This window comes from Monodelphis domestica, chromosome 2, assembly GCF_027887165.1.
Source record: "Monodelphis domestica isolate mMonDom1 chromosome 2, mMonDom1.pri, whole genome shotgun sequence".
Lineage (NCBI taxonomy): Eukaryota > Metazoa > Chordata > Mammalia > Didelphimorphia > Didelphidae > Monodelphis > Monodelphis domestica.
Genome location: NC_077228.1, coordinates 346,124,027 through 346,145,050, shown reverse-complemented (window position 1 = coordinate 346,145,050; position 21,024 = coordinate 346,124,027). Strand labels below are relative to the sequence as shown.

At 36.9% G+C, this 21,024-nt stretch overlaps 1 protein-coding gene across 3 annotated transcripts in view; it reads left to right on the top strand.

The window, feature by feature from the left end:
• RRAGD (Ras related GTP binding D) overlaps window positions 1-16,383 on the top strand; it is a 62,126-nt gene extending 45,743 nt beyond the window's left edge. For all 3 annotated transcript variants that reach the window (XM_001367201.5, XM_007484315.3, XM_016431184.2), the window contains 2 exons: window positions 9,473-9,621; window positions 14,164-16,383. In XM_001367201.5, the coding sequence (XP_001367238.1) occupies window positions 9,473-9,621; window positions 14,164-14,315 (301 nt within the window). In that variant the 3' untranslated portion in view covers window positions 14,316-16,383. The remainder of the gene's footprint in view (window positions 1-9,472; window positions 9,622-14,163) is intronic.
• Window positions 16,384-21,024: the final 4,641 nt, after the last annotated feature.

Here is a 21,024-nt window from a genome sequence, read left to right as displayed (position 1 = left end):
TTCCATTTTTGGATGAATTGAATGAGACTTTTCTGCATTTTATACATCTGGGAGAGAGTAGTATAAGTGTTTTTTCAGAGTCTCTGCAGACTTGGTGTTCTTTAACTGCCCATCTTAGGCAGAAGACAGCTTAATTATTGCCTCCACATTACCCCTCATGTGTCTGGTCAAAATCAATGTCTGCTGTTTGTTCCAAAAGGGTAGAAGACAAGCAGGGAGTGAGATAGTCCAGAAAAATCTTTTTAGTAGAATGGGCAGTCAATATGTGGGTCCCAGGTACAAGCTTGTGGGTTGATTTGTATGGGCTGCTGGAGCATGGTGGGAAAGTGATAAATTAAGTATTAGTGTAATCCAATGTTAATTAGTGAGACTTTTACTTAATCGAGCCTTTTGCTTTCTTATCATGGAAATTCATCTATAATTGCTGGTACATGATTTCTATTTGGGAGGATTTCTCAGAATGAAGGGGGACCTAAGAAAATAATTTGTCTATCATCTTTTTGGTCCCTAATTAGAAGTTCCTCATCTTCAGATATGGTCAATTCTCCTTCTCGCCATATTATTTGCAAGTGCAACTGTTAGGAGCTGCTTTGCCTATGTGTTACCAGTTACCATTTTGATCATATCAATAGCTGCAGGTAGCACCTACATTTATTTCTTTAATGGAATGAAACTTTTTATACTTTACAATACTATAACTTAATATGATGCCAACAATCCTTTGGATGTTATAGATTTTTTAAAAAGTTTTTGCTTATTAAAGGCATCTTTTTTTTCTGGAAAAAAAGAAAAAGATTATGACTTCTGTTTGTGCAGCCTGAGTTTGAAATACTGAGAGATATCCAGATAGAAATATTCTATAGGCAGTTGGTCATGTACAAATGAAGATCTTGATTTTTCTCCTGGCTCTGCTTCTCTCTGGATTTTTCCATCAAGCCTCCACTTGCCTTCTTACCCTGTAAGTTCCCTCAGAGCCTCTGGCCTTCACACCTTGGAATGTGTCTCCATGCTTGTGGCCCCCTTTTCCCACTGGTGAGTTCCTTCTGGAATATCCATTTTGAGGAAGAGCTCATTCTTCTTTGTTACTATCTCAGCTCTACTTTTTTTTTTCAGATTTAAACATTATTTTATTTGGTCATTTTCAAACATTATTCATTGGAAACAAAGATCATTTTCTTCCCCCCCCCCCCCCCATAGCCAACGCACAATTCCACTGGGTATCACATGTGTTCTTGATTAGAACCCATTGCCATGTTGTTAATATTTGCATTAGAGTGTTCGTTTAGAGTCTCTCCTCTGTCATGTCCCCTCTAGGCAGGCAGTTGTCGGTGTTTCTACTCCCACAGTTTGTCCTCTGCTTATGAATAGTGTTTTTTCTCCTAGATCCCTGCAGATTGTTCAGGGACATTACACTGCCACTAATGGAGAAGTCCATTACGTTCGATTATACCATTCTCTGTGTACAATGTTCTCCTGGTTCTGCTCCTTTCGCTCTGCATCACTTCCTGGAGGTTGTTCCAGTCTCCATGGAATTCCTCCACTTTATTATTCCTTTTAGCACAATAGTATTCCATCACCAACATATACCACAATTTGTTCAGCCATTCCCCAATTGAAGGGCATCCCCTCATTTTCCATTTTTTTCACTACAAAGAGTGCAGCTATGAATATTCTTGTACATGTCTTTTTCCTTATTATCTCTTTGGGGTGGCTGGATCATAGGGCAGACAGTCTTTTAGCTCCCTTTGGGCATAGTTCCAAATTGCCCTCCAGAATGGTTGGATCAATTCACAACTCCACCAGCAATGCATTAATGTCCCTACTTTGCCACATCCCCTCCAGCATTCATTACTTTCCTTTGCTGTCATGTTAGCCAATCTGTTAGGTGTGAGGTGATACCTCAGAGTTGTTTTGATTTGCATCTCTCTGATTATAAGAGATTTAGAACTTTTTTCATGTGATTATTAATAGTTTTGATTTCATTAACTGACAACTGCCTATTCATGTCCCTTGCCCATTTTTCAGTTGGAGAATGGCTTGATCAGCTCTACTTTTGACTCATTGAACTTTGCTCCTTTGTGGGTGCCTGTCCTTCTCCCCCGACCTTTTCAGCTCCCCTTTGGTTTGTTTTTTTTCCATCACAACATTATCCTTGCTTATATTTTTATTCCCAGGGTTTAGCATAGTACCTGGTACATTATAAATGCTTAATAAATGTTTTATTGCCTTGCTTAGAGTTCAGGAGAGTCTATGACTGGAGATATAGATCTCGATTCATCTGTGTAGAAATGAAAACTGAACTTGGTTTGTGTGTGTACATTGTCTAGAATTAAGAGACTTAAAATCATATTTTGATTCTGCTTTGCCTGACTTATGATGGTAACTCATGTTAGGGAAGTGGTGATTCCTTGGTATCTCCTCAGCCTGTGAGGTTCCTCTTCCTACTTGGATCTTGTTCTCTCTCTCATATCACTAATGATGTCAAAGGTTTGTAAATGCTTCCTTAAAAATTCCACCTCGGCCTCTTTGTTCCTCTTGCAAGACTCCCCCCCCCCCCCCCCCCCCCCCCCCCCCCCCCGGCCATAGTCTTTTGCATCTGTACTACCTTTCCTGGAGTCAGCTTTCCTTAGGAAGAGTTCAGCAGTTATTTTATTCCAACAGTCCTTGAATATGGGGGCATCCTGTAGCACTCCACTCCCACCTGCAGCCATCTAACCCTGAACTAGGTTATTTTTCAGAAAGCTTTTTATAAATTTAAAAATGTTATATAAATGAAACCTATTAGTATCAATTCTCCCCAACCCCATGACAAGTCCAGGTTAAGGAAGATAATTAAAAATACCATGCATAAAATAAATTTAGACAGGAAAGATAAATTCTGTTAAGTTAGTATAGGCAAAACCAAGTACAAGTTTTATGAGATCTTTCTTATTTTATTTGATTAACCTTAGCTTCTGTTTGGTTCTGATGATCTGAAGTCATTAACCAAAACAGGAGTGGTCAAAGTAACTGTTGGTAAGACCAAAGAATTATTCTTCCACTTGGAGCCTGAGGTTGGGTGGCAACATTATCTGGCTTTAGAGAGTGTTTCATTTCAATATAAACTTGCCATATTGTGACTTCTTAAAAGTTGTGATGGGACCACCCATTTCTGCTGGGTGAGCAAGAAGATCTGAGCATGTGAGAATAGATTCATGTTGCAACCAAATGAAACCAAAAACAAAATCTGTCTGCTACAGATGTAATTATATTTATGATTGTCACTATGTGTAATGGCAGTTAGATATCCTTAGGAAACCAGGTCAAGTGAACTGTAATTAGTACTATTCTTATAGATACAAAAATGAGCTCTTTGGGGGAACAACTGGGGAAAGGACAGGAGGAAATGGTTTAAACTCTTGCTCCCTTGGATTGATCATAAATCAGTGGAACATAAGCATCTCCCTTTTCCTATCAGGGGTTTCTTATCACCTCAAGTGGTAAGAAAATTGAGGGTCATAAACTCTTCTTTCCCATTCATATTCTCAGGGTCAACCTTATCAAAGGTAGAAATGACCATTCTCTTAGTGCTCTGATTGTTCTTTTCTCATTATTTTGATCTTGATAGTATGTTGATGGTGAAAAATGGAGGGAAAAGGTAGGGAAAGGAAGGTAGCTGCCCCCCCCCCCCCCCCCCCCCCCCGCCCTAGGGAATTGACCAGGCAGGGAAATTGACCAGGCTTTTCTTTTCTTTAGTATAATTATGCTAGGGAATTAAATTGAATTGAGCCAGATTCCAGGGACAGTAGATAGGTTTATTTAGGTTAGGAAAATAAAGGTTTGGGAGCTAGAGAAAGTTTGATCTCCAGCCTGGGGGTAAAAGGGTCTCTGGGCAAAAGACTCTTCTCCAGAAAAGGCCCCTCTGCTGAAAAGACTCAAATGTGTTAAATTTAACATGTCAGTACTGCCCTTTTGAATTTCCTTCTTTGCTCCTCTGAATATTATACTATTTTGACATTGTTATCCTATCCAGGCCTCTTTCTCAACTTCACCTCTTGAATAACAATTTATCCTTGTAACAAATAAATCTAGTAGTTGAAAGACTTTGGAATTGTGAAGAAGTCCAGAAAATATGAGAGAACTGGAAAGAAACTTAGAGGACCTAAAAGTTCAACCCCCCCCCCACATACATCCCATTTTATAGATTAGGAAACTGAAGTCCTCATAGGTTAAATAACTTTCCCAGAGCCAAATAGAGCTAGTAAGTACATGATGTGGAATACCAGGTCTTGAACTTGAATGAATCTGAGACTAAAGGAAATAAGAACTCAAAAATTAAGAAGATGGTTTTGAGAAGGAATAGATGAGCTACAGAATAAGGATATAAGGAGGAAGAAGAGAAGGCAGATAAGGAAAGTAAGTTAAAGGAAAAGACCTTAACCTATGAAAGTAAAAAGTGAAAAAAGTGAAGTGAAAAGTGAAGAGGTGGGATGGAATGTTAACTTGTGTCAGGAAGGTTAAAGAAAAAAAATATAACAGAGGAGAAAAGAAAGAAGAACCACTAAACACTTTGAGATAAGAAAGAAATATAAGACTCTTCTTGAAGAGAAGCAGGATAAAAACTCCAAAGAAGAAACCATTACTTACCTTCAAGGGAATGGATCCTCAGATGCCCTCTGGTAAGGGGTACTGATGTAGCTACTTGTTGCTTGATGACAATGGAATGGTCTGTTGGCTTCCTAGGGCATGTATCTAAGATGGGACCAAACAAGGAACCTCCACACCTTTCTGGGATTTGTGAGACTCAATGATTACTACCCTCTTATGGTAATATTGTTGCAAGGACCCCAGAAAGCATTGTTGAAGATTATGAAGTCTTGGGTAAGAAATTGAAGTCCTCAGGGATACAAGTGGTGGTTTCATCACTGCTGTTTACTGAAATCAAAAAAATCAAGAGAGAAAGACAGTGAGAAGTAATTAGTATTTTGGTTAAGAAGATGATGTATATCTGAGAATGAGATTTGGATTTTGGAATTATGGCTTAAAATATAGGAGTGAGAGGCTCCTGACCAAAGATATAGTGCATTTGACAAAGCCTAATGAAAATGCATTTACCTGGAAACTTTAAAATATAATCAAATGGTTTTTAAAGGAAAAGGAAAAGAAGTGGAACAAAACCACTTATTTAGATTTATCAAGTTAGATTCCATAGAAATTAGCAATGCCATATGGGGAAAATAGTAGTAGAGAGACTAAAATAATCATAGAACTCAAAGTTCTCAAAACCCAAGAAATGAACCAGTAATATAGCCCACCATGGATCCCTACAGATTGATGCACAAGATACATGTAACAAACAAGATAAATCAAAGATCTTAATGCATGTAGACCAATTTGATAGATAGATAGATAGATAGATAGATAGATTGATTGATAGATATCACTGAGATTTGGAATAATATTATTAACAAGGATATGGCTCTGATAGGGATATACTTTATATCAAATTGGGCAAAAGGAGGGATGAAATGTCATTTTTATAATAATAAAATGTACTCAAGTGAGGAAATCCAAGAACCTGTTGGAGGGAAGTGTGATGGAAAGTATTTGGGTGAAACTCAAAGGAGGTAGAACAGGAAATAATATAATCAGAGTATACTATCTACCAGTGATGTCAAACTCAAGTGGAAATGAGTTATACTTTGGATATATCAAGCTTATATGAGATAAGCAAGTGGAGATTTCTAGTAAGCAACAGGACTTGGAGCTCAGAAGAAAGAAAAGGACTGGATATTTAGATTTAGTAGTGTTCTACATACAGATGATAGTTGAACCCATTGAAATTAATGAAAGCATTGAGAGAGAGAAGAGGACCCAGGATAGAGCCTAGATAGCTGTATACTCAGATGGGGAGCAGGACATTGATGATGATCCAGCAAAAGAGACTGATTAAAGACAGTAGGACAGGTAGGAGAAGAACCAGGAGAGAGAAGTGTTTTAGCCACCCAAGGAGGAAAGAAATCTAGAAATGTGTGATCTATATATTGTTAGATCCTACAGAGATTTCAAGGAGGATGAGGACAGAAAGGGCCATTATTTTTAGCAATAGCTGTTTTCTGGCATACCCTGAGAGAATAATTTTCAGTTGAGAGATAAGTTCAACTGCAAACTGCAAGCAGTTGAGAAGGGAGTGGGAGATATGAGGAAGTGGGAACAAGGAGTGTAGACTTTTTTTCCAGGAGTTGAGCTATGAAACAAGAAGCTATGACACAATGAAGAGTGATCTGGCCTTGGAACAAAGAAGAACTAGATGCAATAATGCCTCTAATAAATACTGGCTTTGTGATTAAGAAAGTCATTTAACCCTTCAGTGCTCTTGGCAATTGTTTAGAGCTAAGTTGTAGAGAAAGTACAACCAGTATTGGTAAAGGGAATCCCTATATCTGGGAGTTTCCTACATTAGTAAAATCAGAGGTCCTATCCCTGTCCTTGGCTATGAAAAGTTAAGGATGATAGGTTGAGGAAATTGTAGGTTCAAGTGAAGGTTTGTTTGTTCGGGGGGATGGAGAAATATAGGTATGTTAGTTGAGGCAAGGGAGAAAGGATCCCCAGTGGATTAGGGAAGATTGAAGAGAATGGATAGAGAAGGGATTTTGGAAAGAAGGGGCAAATTCCTAGAAGTAACTAGAGATTAGATCAAGGACATAAGAAGAAATAGTGGCCTTGGTGAGGAGAGAGGTTCTTTTTTAAAAAGATCAATTGAGATAATACTTGTAAAGCACTTGGAAGTTAGTATGATGCCACACATTTAAATAGTTCCTATCTAAATCTTTAATCCCCTCTCTTTCTCATTCCCCTTTCCCCTTGGAGATTAAAGCAAAGGAAGAGAAGGTGAAAGATGATACTGAAGAGATTTTTGGTATAGAATTGAGAAGAGGCATCTCATAATAGATGGAGAAAGTTAGAAATATTACACTGTAATTTCTTCCCTTGGCACCTTTCTTCCAGAGAAAAACATTGGGCTTTTTCCAAACAAAGGATCAGTAGTTTAAAGATCCCTTCACTTCATCCAGCATTAATACTTCTATATACAAGAGGATTTTTTTTGTTTATACTGTCAGGGAATATAGAACTTATGAATCATGATTTTTTTTGCCCTTATATAGACTAAAATTTACTTAATAGCAGCCATTTCAAATAGGCAACTTATTTGAAAGATTGTATAATTGCATTTCATATAAAACCAAAACCCCAAAATAAAAACCCAAATAAACAAAAGAGAAAAATAGTATGCCCTGATCTGCATTCTGATTGCATAGTTCTTTCTCTGGAGGTGGATAAGTCCTTCAGAATTGTCCTGGATTATTGTATTGCTGAGAGTAGCTAAGTCTATCACAGTTAATCATTCTACAATATTATTTTTACTGTGTATAATGTTCTCTTGGTTCTGCTTATTTCACTCTGCATCAATTTACAAAAGTCTTGCTAGCTTTTTCTGAAATCATCCTGTTCATCATTCCTTATAGCACAATAGTATTCCATCACCAACATGTACCACAATTTATTCAGCCATTCCCCAGTTGAGGGACATCCCCTCAGTTTCCAATTCTTTGCCACTGCAAAAAGAGCAGCTATGGATATTTTGTACAAGTAGGTTCTTTCTCTACTGCAAATATGAATAACATGAAAATAGGTCTTGAACAATGATACATGTATATCCCAGTGTTGTTGGCTTTGGGAAGGGGAGGAATCATGGATCATGTAACCCTGGGAAAATATTCTAAATAAAAACTAAAAAGTAACTAAAACAAACCAAAAAAACTGAAGTAGGTCCTTTCTCCTTTTTTTTTTATCTTTTTGGAATACAGACTCAGTAGTGGTATATAGGATCAAAAGATATACTCAATTTTATGGCCTTTAGGCATAGTTCCAGATTACCCTCCAGAATGGTTGGATCAGTTCCCAACTCCACCAACAATGTATTAGTGTCACAGTAAAACTGAAACTTTTTTTAGTCTGAATATTATCTTCTACTGTGCCAGATGTCAGTGAGAGGGTGTTGTACTGTATATTATATTACTGTAAACCTTTGTACTTTGACCACTTCCTGAAAAACCAAAGGAGAGGTGATTAGGACTTTAGTTTCTACTGAATGAAGACACAGACTGGTGAGGTCTTAACATCACTTCCAACACTGTCCTTCAAAGCTAGGGGTAGCATGGAGATCATGAAGGATGCACCAGCTTAAAAGAATCCATAAGTAACATATGCTTCATGTTCCTGTCTGAGATCCTTAAGGATCTTCTGGTCCCCAGAGGCTGCAGATATTCCAGCACAGTTTTCTCTAATTTTTCTCTTTATTTTCTTTATTTTCTTTTTATTTTCTCCCTGAACCACCACCCTGACTTTGCATGCTTGGCCTTGGAGCCCAAAGGATTTGCACTATGCTCTAGAGGCATAATTATGACACAAAGCTTGAATTTTAAAGGCAAACAATGAAATATGCAATGAATGCATAAGGAGCTCTTTACAATGGTAGGGTGAAGAAGACCAGTAAAGTGCCTAGTAGGATACCAGCTGCTCCACACACTTTGTGTATCACACCTCTCATTTTTTTCTCTTCTGTACACAGCCACAAATGTGCGTGGTTGCCATAGTGAAAGTGAAAAGTAGAATCTCTACAATGCTTGGAATCACAAAAATTAAGCATGTAGGTGTTGAAGATTAACTGTTAAGTCATTTTATTTTTTGTTACTTTGCACATTTTAATATGTGTTTTATAATTAAGCATTTAATTAACTTTTAAAAAATTAAGTTCATTAAATCAGCATTTGTGGGGGGTTTTTGGGAGGGGGTGGGGAGCTTCATGGTAGAGAATGGAGAACCATAACTTTGCCAGAGACCTATATCCTTCTCATATGCATGATTCTCTCCATTCTTGGGACCATTTCCAGGATTGGACCAGATGAACCAACAAGTTATCTTTAATGAAAATAGTTTTAGTTTCTTTAGCCTGCATCTGATTAATAGTAAAAAATGAGAGAGTATCTGAAGAAATAAGGGACCATGGAAACCTTCTGTTAGGGGGAGACAAGGACATTGCCAGAAAAATGCCCCTTTGACTGGCATGGGTCAAAAAAAGAGTTGTATATCTTTCTGATTAGCTTTAGGCTCAATTATCATTATTACACTAATGCCGTACTAATAAAGAGTGTGAGCGCACTATTATAGCCCCTTAAATATATTCTGTAGTTGCCCTAGAGAGTAAGTTGCTCAGCATTTAACTGTTAGTGGGGAAGTAATTTTCATGCAAGTTTATATTCATGTGTTTGTATATCTCTGAGATCTTGTACTGAAAAATACTATATGGATAAATAAACTACTTTTCCTTACTATAAGGTCTTTAAATAATCAAGTTCATCAGTCACTGGATTAAAAACCTGTGGTTATTTCTTAACAGTGAAATGATTTTTTGGTTCTTGTCTATCTTTAGCCTCCAAGAAGATGGAGCAGGAACCCCTTATGACAAAGAATCAACAGCAATTATAAAATTGAATAATACAACGGTTCTTTATTTAAAGGAAGTGACAAAATTTCTGGCCCTCGTTTGTTTTGTCAGAGAAGAAAGCTTTGAAAGAAAAGGTATTTTTATTTGTGAGGGTTGGGGGGAAGGATTTCAAAAATTCTATTTAGAGCAGAAGTTCTTAACCTGGCATCTGTGAACTTGTTTCTGTGCTATTTTGATAACTATTTCAGCATAATTGGTTTTTTAAAGTAATCTTATGAATTCTATTCATCTGAAACATTTTGAAAAAAGTCTGTGTGACTCAAAAAAAGGAGAGGAACCTTGGTTTTGAGGAATAAAATGTTTACTTGTTCCTTTGTACATGGCAATAACTCTAGTACTCTGCAGTTTGAATACATAAATAAATAGGTCAAGAGAGTATAATCTGAGAGTGTCCCTTTCTACCTCCTCATCAGGTCAGGTTTCCAATCAGGATTTCACATAGGTCCAGTGGAACAGGCTGCAGATTAGAAGCTGAACCTGCCTCACAGCGATTTTTGTGGTAGTTTGTTCCAGTTGCACTTTTGATGACCAAAAATTAATTCTTTTCTCTGACTTCTCTGTTGCCTCCTGGAAGGATGCTCAGTAGGCTGCTGTGGATGATCATGTCCTACCAACCTGCTCTCCCAAGATAAGGAGAGATGGTAAATCAGGCTCCATGTAGATTAAAGTAAATGATCCAATCATGTCAGTTAAATTGCATTACCTTACCACAGCTCAGTGATGTCATTAGGATCCTAATCAAAATGGGGGAATGACCTTAATGATATTCACATTGTTTTAGAATAACAGAATAGTCTATTCCAAAACAAAATAAGCAAACCAAATAAAGTTGCCTGTTCTTTTTCTCTTTCTAAACTGGGGAATAGTTCAACATTGTTCCTTCCAGAATTTTACACTTTACAGAATTAAGTGTATGGTTTCTGTGTAGGCTTATCGATTCAGAGATTGAAGAAAACATATAGACCATTTAGACTGGGAGCCCTGAGCTTGTTTTTAAATACTTTGTGAGGCAGCTAGGGAGCACAGTGGAGAGAATGCCATGCCTTGGAAGATGTGGATTCAAATTTGACTTCAGACAACTTCCTAACTGTGTGACCCCAATTGCCTAGCCCTTGCTGCTCTTCTGTTTTAGAATTGATGCTAATGCAGGTAAGAGTTTTAAAAAATAAAAATGCTTTGATAACTATTTCAATATAGTTTCCTCCATATAATTTTACATATTCTATTTTATGCAATTAAAAACATTATTCTGAGAATAATTCCACAAGTTTTACCAAGTCTCCTGAAAGAGGAAAGGGGGAGACAAGCAATTATTAAGCACCTTCTATATGCCAGGTACCATGCTTTATAAATATTATCTCATTTAATCTTCACAAGAACCCTGAGAGGTAGATGCTATTATTATCTTCATTTTATAGTTAGAGAATCTGAGGCAGAGAAGTTAAGTGATTTGCCCAGGGTCATATAGCTAGTAAAATATCTGAGGCTAGATTTGAGCCTAGGTCTTCTTTATCCACTGTACCATCTACCTGCTATAGCATATATGAAGGTCTAAGAATCCTTGACCTAGAACCCCTTTATTTTACAGATAAGGAAACAGACCCAGAGAGGTAAAAGTAAGATTTGCTTAAGGTTGTACTTGCTTAAGAGAATGGCAGAGCCAACATTTGACTTCATATCCTTTAAATCTAAATTCAGGGGGCAGCTGGGTAGCTCAGTGGATTGAGAGCCAGGCCTAGAGACGGGAGGTCCTGGGCAAGTCATTTGACCCCCATTGCCTAGCCCTTACCACTCTTCTGCCTTGGAGCCAATACACAGTATTGACTCCAAGACGGAAGGTAAGGGCTTAAAAAAAAAACAAAACCAAAACAAATCTAAATTCAGCACTCTGTCCACTACCACTAAATAGTGACTAAATATCAGAACAAAATGGACAGAATTTCCCCCCTTTTTAATATAATACTATTTTGCAAATATCTTTCTTCACATATTCATCTTTGTAAAAGAAAAATATAGAGCTGGGAAATGTCTTAAAGATCATTAAGTCTAATATTTGTTGTTGATCAGTCATTTCCAAATCTTTGTGACCCCATTTGGGCTTTCTTGGTAAAGGAGTTGCCATTTCCTTCTCTAGCTCCAGCTCCAGCTCATTTGACAGATAAGGAAACTGAGGAAAACAGGATTGAGTGATTTGCCCAGAGTCACCCAGTCTAATAAGTATCCAAGGCCAGATTTGAGGAAGATCTTTCTTCCTGACTTCAAGCTTAGTACTCTTTACCACCTAATTGATCTAACATATTCATATTTCTAGATAAGGAAACTAAAGCCTAGAGAAGTTGTGACTCTTCCAGAACTGGAATGAGGACCCAGTCAAGACTTAATCCACACCACTGTTCTTTTCTAACATACTTCATATTTTTTTGGTGAGAAAAATCTTTTTCTGACCTTCAGCAAGTCACTTCCTCTCTGTTAGCCTCAGTTTCCTTATCTGTAAAAATAAATAGATGTAAGAACGCTATTACTATGTCTATCCCAGTGAGTTTGATTGGCTCCTACCATAGGGGAAAGGTGAAGGACAGCAAGTCCTCTGTACGTAAAGATACAACTTTAATCTCCAGAGAAGTTAATCAAGCAACTTTTGTAACTGCTTGCTTTACTTCAATACCTCTAAGTGACTGTGAACTTCCAAAATTCTAAACATGTTACTGAAGAATGTTGTCAAGCGGAATGTGTAGCCCAGAATTAACAAGGTTTTACTACCCTAGGATCATTTCTTAGGTTTTTCCTAGATTATTATTAATGATGTTAAATAATTTAAAATTAAAGGGTTTACTAGGCATTGAATGATTAATACTAATGATAACAATGGCTATTCCTTATATAGTGCTTTAAAATTTGCAAAGCACTTACATGTTATCTCATGTTGTGCTCCCAACCACCCTATGAGTAACTATTTTCTCCATTATTCAGATGAGAAAATGGAGGCTGAGATAAGTTTAGTGACTTGCCAGGGAAACCTAATGCATAAAAGTGTCTGAGACAGGATTCATACTCTTTCATACTGAGGAAGGATTCATACTGATTCATACAGGATTCATACTGAGGAAGACAGACTGGTCTTCCTCAGTCCAAGTATAACATTCTCCTTAAATCACAGTCCCCTCACTGAAGCCCTTCTTAGATGCTTTATCATGACATGAGGGGATACCTTGGCTCTTTAAGCCTGTGACCACAGAGCTCAAACTTTGGAAGGTCCCAGCCAGATGGAAAGGCTTCTATTATGACATCTGGAATGAACCGTGTCCATTGTCCAAGGTCCAGCTTAGATGAATGGGAAAGCCTTTATCTCTCAGCTCCTGAGAGAGAGAGAGAGACAAGAGAGAGAGAGACAGAGAGAGAGAGATAGAGAGACAGAGGCAGAGAGAGACAGAGGCAGAGAGAGAAGGGGGAGAGAGACACAGAGAGAGAGAGAGAAGGAGGAGAGAGACAGAGAGAGAAGGAGGAGAGAGACAGAGAGAGAGAGAGAGAGAGAGAGAGAGAGAGAGAGAGAGAGAGAGAGAGAGAGAGAGAGAGAGAGAGAGAGAGAGAGAGAGAGAGAGAGAGAGAGAGAGGGAGAGAGAGAGAGAGAGAGAGAGAGACAGAGGCAGAGAGAGACAGAGGCAGAGAGAGAGAGAGAGAGAGAGAGAGAGAGAGAGAGAGAGAGAGAGAGAGAGAGAGAGAGAGAGAGAGAGAGAAGGGGGGGAGAGAGAGACAGAGAGAGCTGCCTAACTCTGGATGGGATTAATTCATTACTGCTGCACAACCAGCAGAGGGCAGTCACCCATTGCTTTTCTTGCAAAGGTGAAAGTGACTGATGGCTAAGAAATGAGTCAGTATCAGCATTTTTAGCAAATTTTCTGCCTTTCCCCCAATTCTTTATTTTGCCATGATTAGAAATTTATTTATAGATAACAACTGAAGATAGAAGGGTTTAATAGAACAATAGCTATATATATAATAGCTATGTGAATTCATTTGATCCTCATTATTCTCATTTTAGAGATGAGGAAATTGAAACAGAGAGGTTAAGGTGATTTGCCCAGAGGTGAAGCTCACCCCAGCTAGGGACTGTCTGAAAGGAGATTCAAACTTAAGTGTTCCTGCTTTAAAGTATACGACACTCTATCCATTGTGCCATCTAGAACTCTACACTGGGAAGTGCTAGAGAATTCTAGTTCCTACTCTGGTGCAGCCAATTAACTAGTGGTATGACTTTGGACAAGAGTTGAACACAACTGAAATGACTGAATAACAGGATCCCTAACTCCCTTTAAATTTCTTTAATAGTATGTAATATGAAAATTGAGAAAGAAATGAAACATGACTGTGAATTTATGAATTCTGAAACCACCCACTGCCCTTTTGGGTTTTCTGTTGTACTTCCTCAGAAGCCTATTATCATTTAAGCAGAGATCATAATTGACAGAAATTTAGTTTTAGACCTCCCCAGTGCCAAATTGCTGAATCCAGGATCCTCTAACTCTTGGCCCAGAGGTGGTATGAAACATAAAATATTGCCATGACTTGGATGTTAAATTTTTTTTAACATTTTCATACTTCTCTGTTCTCTTCTCCAGGGCTCATTGACTATAATTTCCACTGTTTCCGCAAAGCCATCCATGAAGTATTTGAGGTGAGGATGAGAATAGCAAAATCTCGGAAAGTTCAGAGCCAGATGCGGAAGAAAAAAGGAACCACTCCTAATGGAACGCCCAGAGTTCTGCTGTGAGATTTCAGTGACAGTCTTTGAGATGAAGGCTATTTGATGAGATGCTACTTGGTGTTGCACTAGAGGAAGAAGAGAGGGAATTGGACACATGGCTGGATTTGTCATATAACAATCAGTGCAACATCACACTTGATCCTTTTTAAAAAAAAAATAATAAAGTAAGCACTTTCAGCAACAACAAAAAACCTTGTATATTAAACAGTGAAGTGAAATCTGTTGTAAGAATGTTCTTAACATAAAATGTACATTTTTATTTTCATTTGGTCCATAGTAAGAAAAATCAATTGTCAGAACTGTCAGGTACTGTACATACTTTGTACTTTTTTGTTTTTGTTTTTTTCTCATGGAACAGAACTTTGATAAAAACTAGTTTTCTAAGCTGTTTTCCCTACATGGTGTCAGTGACATGCATAATAGAATGCATTTTGCATATGGCAATCTTAAAATCATTGAATAATGTTACCTTGACACACTGCCTATTTTTTTTCATTTTTTAAAAGAATTTGTGAACATTTGGTACTAGTTATTCACTTAAATATTTCCCCTGACCCCACATCCATCCTTGTAGCTGGAGCAGTTTGGAGCACTGTGCTCCCATGGCAATAAGAACTCTTCATATTTATTAATTAATTGATAAGGATTAGTGTTTATAGATAAAACCTAGAATCAAACCAATCCAAACTTTTTCAGAGACCTGACAAATAAATGCCCCACTCTTTTCCAGATCTTTTTACTATTTTTACCTCCATTGTGAGCTCTAAAATAACTTTATACCTGGAGAAGATACTCATTTTGTAAACCTGCTCATTGCTGCATTACAGTTTTTACAACATTGCGGACCAGATTTTCAAAGTGGTGTCCACAGTTTCTGCAAAGAAGGGTGCTACTGCTGAAATACTGGTACTGGTTGATCTTTTGCACCTGCCAAGTGGAGTTAAAGTGATCTCAGGTATTGGGGATTTGCCCACTGAAGTGAACAGTAATGGCAGGCTTTAATTAAGAAGAGACTATTTTGAAGTTTGGGGTACCTTAGAAAAGGGTTGGGAACAAGGGAGATTAGGGGTATGGCACATTTAAGAAGTTTACCCAAGGGCCAACTTCCCATTTTGCTATGTGCTGTCACTGAATGTATCCCTACTCAAAGCAACCCCCAGAGCATGGCTTGTTCAGTCTATTTTCCATCTTTTCTTCTCTCTGTTAGGTGTGACTGGATGTACCTTTTTTCTGGGATTAAATTACACTAATATTCCCTTCTGGTATCCTTCATTAAGGCTGCAAAGCGATCCTAAAAATGCCTATCAGGCAATGAGATATTAAATAAGGATGGCTACAGGAAACCTTAGAGTTACAGAGAATATTCCTTCCCATGAAAGTCAGGCAGGAGAAATGGAAAGATTTGTCAACTTCCTAAAGCTGAGAAAATCCCCAAGTGATAACTATGGCATATAGGAGGGGTGAGTGATCTGGGACAAGAAAGGGACATTGGAGAGGATTTTAGTGCCATCAGTTTGTAAAGAGGCTTGGGAAGGTACTAAGGTAGACCTAGGAGAAGTGGTTTGCCTTTCTTGGCTCTCTCCTGCCTCCCCAAAAACCTGCCACCTGAAAACTAAAAGTGTGAGCTGATAAAGAATTTGGGGTATGGCTTAAAAGGATCTGAAAACTAAGAAGTTTAATAAAAGACATAAAGACTGGCCCAGATGGGCATCTGCCCTTTATCATGGCATAGAAGATACAGTGCTGGAGTGGAGTCAGAAAGTCTTGCATTCAAATCCTACCTCTGATGCTAACTGTATATATCAGTGGACCAGTGGGCAAATTATTTACACTCTCTGGGTCTTATTTTCCTCATTTGTAAAATGATGGGGTTGGGCTTGATGATTTTTAAGGTCTTTCAGAACTAATCTGTGATCCTATAATTCCTCCTTCTTGGACTATGGCCCAAGGGAGCTTCTGCCAGAGTTTCCTAGGGAGGCTTGTAATATGTTTTTGCTGAGTTTCAATCTATATCTATATTCAGGTAGTTCCCTGTACAGTGAATAAATAAAAATTTGGTGTACTACTTCTGAAAGTCATCTTTAAATTTTCAAAAAAAAATGTTTCCTTCTGAACAAGTCATTTGAGCAAAAAGTAAGTTTTAAATGTGAATTTACTCTGAAGCTAGAGCCATCTTTGCCTCTTTAAATAATAGAGCATACCATTAAAATATATGTATTTTAATCCATTTGGCTCTTTCATGCTTATATTGTAGATATGTGATATAGCCATAAATGTTTAAATATATACATATATATATATATACATACATGTGTGCCTTAAAAACACATCACCACAACAGTTTTGATGGGGAAGACCAAAGCAAAATCAACTGTAGGTCCAATCCCATCATTATTTAATAAAATGCTTGTTGACTGTCTAGTAGTTAACTTTCTACGGTTGAAGAATTCACACTAACAGTTAACATCATTCATTTGCTTATGGAATATGATGAAGTATATCTATGATTTTAGAGAGTTATTTTAAAGGAATAAATGGACATTTCCAGATTGAAATAGAAACCTGGAATTTTGATCATATTCTCAATTTTATTTTTGACAGAGGAGTCAAAAATGGACTTGCGCCTGTGGCTATAAACTCAAAGACCAGATGCAGCAAAGTACACAGGTTATTTTTTGATAATCTTCAGAGGCTCAGATAAGCCCCAGAACACATTGCTTCCAGGGCAAACCTACCCTTGACTAGATAAAGAAAATTAGACCATATAGGGATAGAAGCAATATAATTAAATTTGAGAAATACATTATCGTTTATTTCAGAGGTAGTTTATTAGTGCTTTTGGCCAGAGTGTAGAGCATTTTAGTGAGGCATAATTCAAAAACCAGGATGACAATGATGTAATTACCAAAAAACATCTATTGGGCTCTAGGAAGCCCAGAAAAACAATAGAATTAGAGCATTATTTTCAAGTATGGTGCCCATGGGGCTTCCGGATATGTGAAACAGACCTAAAAATTACATTGTCTTGATAATTATTAAAGTTTGATAAGATGCATTCAACCTGTATGAGCTGAATGTGATTTTACTCTATTTTCATAAAGGAAGGCAGTATTATAATGCTTATAAATGCTCAATTTATAAATCATGGCTAATAAAGGAATTGCTTGCAAAAGTCTTTCCTAGGTAGCTAAAACTTATTCACAAATTTATTTCTAAGTTGGATACAATGTGGCATAGTAGATATTTGCTTGGATGACCCTGAAAATCTGTAAGAATATTCATTTTTGTGCTTTTTTCCCCTTTTTTCCCCGATACTAGAACAATCCACTCTCAGTTCTTACAGAATTGCTTGAGATAGCAAAGAAAGTCAACAATTGGATTCCAACTATAGCTAGTTGGCCTTGGAAGTCTCTGCTACGGTTATCTGTGTGACTGGGTGAATCATTTAAATTCTCAGTGCCAAAGGGAATTTGACTAAGATCAAGCTATAGAACAGCTATGAATTTATACTGAAGAGATTCCAATCTGAGAATTCTGTGCACTGAAGAATACACATCTGGACTGCCTGCCACCTCCCCACCACTACCCCAAAAAAGTGTGTGTGAGGGTGGGGGGAGATTCTGAATAGGCAAAGCTGTGAAGATTAGTTTAGGAAGGCTTAGAATTAAGTTTTCTGACATGAAAAGAATCCACTGAAAAAGGAAAATTGTTAATGTCTTTAGAGTGATTGATTATGAATGTCACTATGAAGTTGGATGGAGTCAGTGAAATGTGTTAAAACCAGATTACATTGTGCAAAATCACACAGATTAATGGTGAAGCAGAATATTTCAACTAGACTGAATCCTCATATTCTCATTCTTGTTGCAAAAAATAATAAAATTCTCCAGTAATTCAGGTTTGTGCTAGGAGTGTACCTATTGGGACAACAGCAGAAAGTACTAATTCAGTCATTTTTTACTAGTTTATTTGTCCTGCCCCTATCCTTATCCTTCACTATAAACCAAAGCTCAGCTGGAAATAGGACAATCCTATCCTTGGTTTATTCAATAAGATTCTACCTGATGATATTCTCCAGAATGTCCCAGAAGTCTGAATCCTTTTAGCAAATTGCCTCTGGATCCTTTGTTAGAAAAATGTTTTTAAATGCATAAAATAAAATGTATCAGATTACAAAGGAAACCAATTACATTGAAATAAACTTATAAAAATGTTTTCAAAAACAAGTTTGCAAACTCCAGTTTCAAGATCCTCTGTCCTAAGATGTCTTTTTAAAAATATTGACTTAAGATACATTTTAAATATAAAGTTCAGATATTTTTATTGGAAAATGTGATCTGAAATACAGCATTTTCAGTGAATAGCAATAATGACTACAGGAAAAGGAAAATGAGTCCTTAATAAACATCACATAGTAAGATCTATATGGATTTCCAAAAAAAAGTAGAGACCAAAAAAACCCCTTAAAACTTACCATTATTTTGAGATAAAAGGATTCACAGACTAGTGTTTATTAACTAAAGTATTCAAATACAAATCATTATTTCCTTGGATGACCATGAAGACACATAAATATTTTTATTTATATGGAGTAATTACTGGGATTTTTTTTTAAACCCTTATCTTCTGTCTTTGAATCACTTGGTTCCAAGGCAGAAGAATGGTAAGGCCTATGCAATTGGGATTAAGTGACGTGCCTAGGGTGAAATAGCTAGGAAGTGTCTTAATTAGTGTCAGATTTTAACCCCAAACCTCTTATCTCCAAGCCTTGCTCTCTTTCCACCAAGTCACCTAGCTACCCTAATTGTGTCTTATTAGAACAGATTAACTAATTCTTTTGGATTTCTCTAGGTAGAGAAGTAACAACAAAGATTAGATTTGATTCCCTTTCATCCATTATAGAACTGGGGCAAAGCAGAATATACTGAATCTTTCCTTAAAATACTTTTTATTTTTTTTTGCTTGTCCTTATAGCAGACAATTTGAAATAGGTAGGAGAGCCAATTAATTGTGAACACTCATTGGATTGTCAATGAAATAACAAGGTGCCAAGGGCTGGTAAATTTTAAGGTCAAGCTTTGATCAGGGTTATAATTCAGCCTTTCATCCGTGTGTATTTTTAATATGTGTAATAAATAATGTGCATTAGTATAAAACTGTGGTTTTGGTATATTTTTAGTGATGCATTGAAAATCTAAGACTTAAAAAAATAGATAAAGATTCAAATAGCACTTTGGAGGATTTTAGAACCTGTGAAAAGTGAATCAAACTATTTTTGTCTATCAATCAGCAATTTTTAAATTAATCAGCCAAAAATTTAAATACTCCTACTTAACACTAAGTAAGAGAGGTCACAAGTCATTTACTAAAGTGGGTGACAACACCAGAGGTTAGGGCCCTGCCCCTGGGCAGTGTTAGGTAAATTAAAAGACTGCAATTAGTTCCTGTAAAGTGAAGGACAGGACAGGAAGGGACATGAAAAAAGAACTCTAAAAAGTCCTGAACTTCCTGTCCAGGGTATCTTGTGGGGAGCAGCAACACTTCCATTTATTCATACATACAGATCAAATTGTGAGAACTCCATGAATCTGGAACTGCAATACAAGCAGTACCTATAGACTTCTCCCTTTATGACCTAAACCGAGGAGACAAGGTATACACAAAGATCTTCCAGCACACTGGAGCAACTCAGCCTGCCTGGGAAGGTCTGTTTCAAGTACTAGTAGCCACTCCAACAGCTATTAAAATTGGAGAAAAGGACTCTTCGATTCATTGCTGACATGTAGAGAGAGTACCTTCTATCAATACTAATTGAATGTATCCTGTCACATGCATTGGAAAGTCCATGGACAAAGTGGACAATGTTTTGATTGAAATATTTAAATTCCTGAAAAATTTTTTTATTATTGCTTTTCTTTTTATTTTCAATAGAATATTGCTTTTTCTCCTTTCTTATTTCTTGAACTTAAATTACATATAATCAATATTAATTTTTGATAGAATAAGTTTAAAATATCCATTTGCTCTAATATCAATATATACACAAAAGCTTTAGACTATGGAAACCTGCCATTGATTGATAAATATTGTGGGACTGTGATTAATAATTGTGTCTGATTCCAGGAGAAGGGATTACAAAAGAACCATGGTACAGTGCAAAGAAACACAAGGTCAAGAAGGTCAAGAAATTTTTATATACATAAAATTTGGTTTTAATTTTGATTTTCTTTTCTCCCAAAGCTTAATTTTGTCTTCTATTTGTTTTTCTTTTTTCTTTTTATGTTTTGGTTTTTCTCTTGACACTTGACTCATATATCCCATAACTCAACCATGTATCCAGAGTTGATCTGGGTATTGGTGAACGCCCTCCTCAGGGGAGATTGTCTAATTTTCATAAAATCCAAAAATCTTTTGAAAAAATTTTCAGGAAAAGAAGCTCACTAAATCCTTGAATCAAGAAAATGAACTGTTTGGAGAAAGTGCCATTAAAAAAACCCTACACTGCATCAGAAGATTCAGAATGAACTTTGGGATGTAATTTATTGAACTGAAGGGGGTTGAACACATTTTTTCTGAACCTAAACTCTTATGCCAAAGGGGACTGCCCCCAATTGGCTTTTTGTCAATGTGCATAGCAAAGATTGGTTTTGCTCTCTCTTTTTTATTTCTTATCTCCAACTACTACAGTTTCCTCTTAGAAAGTGCAATATTGTAT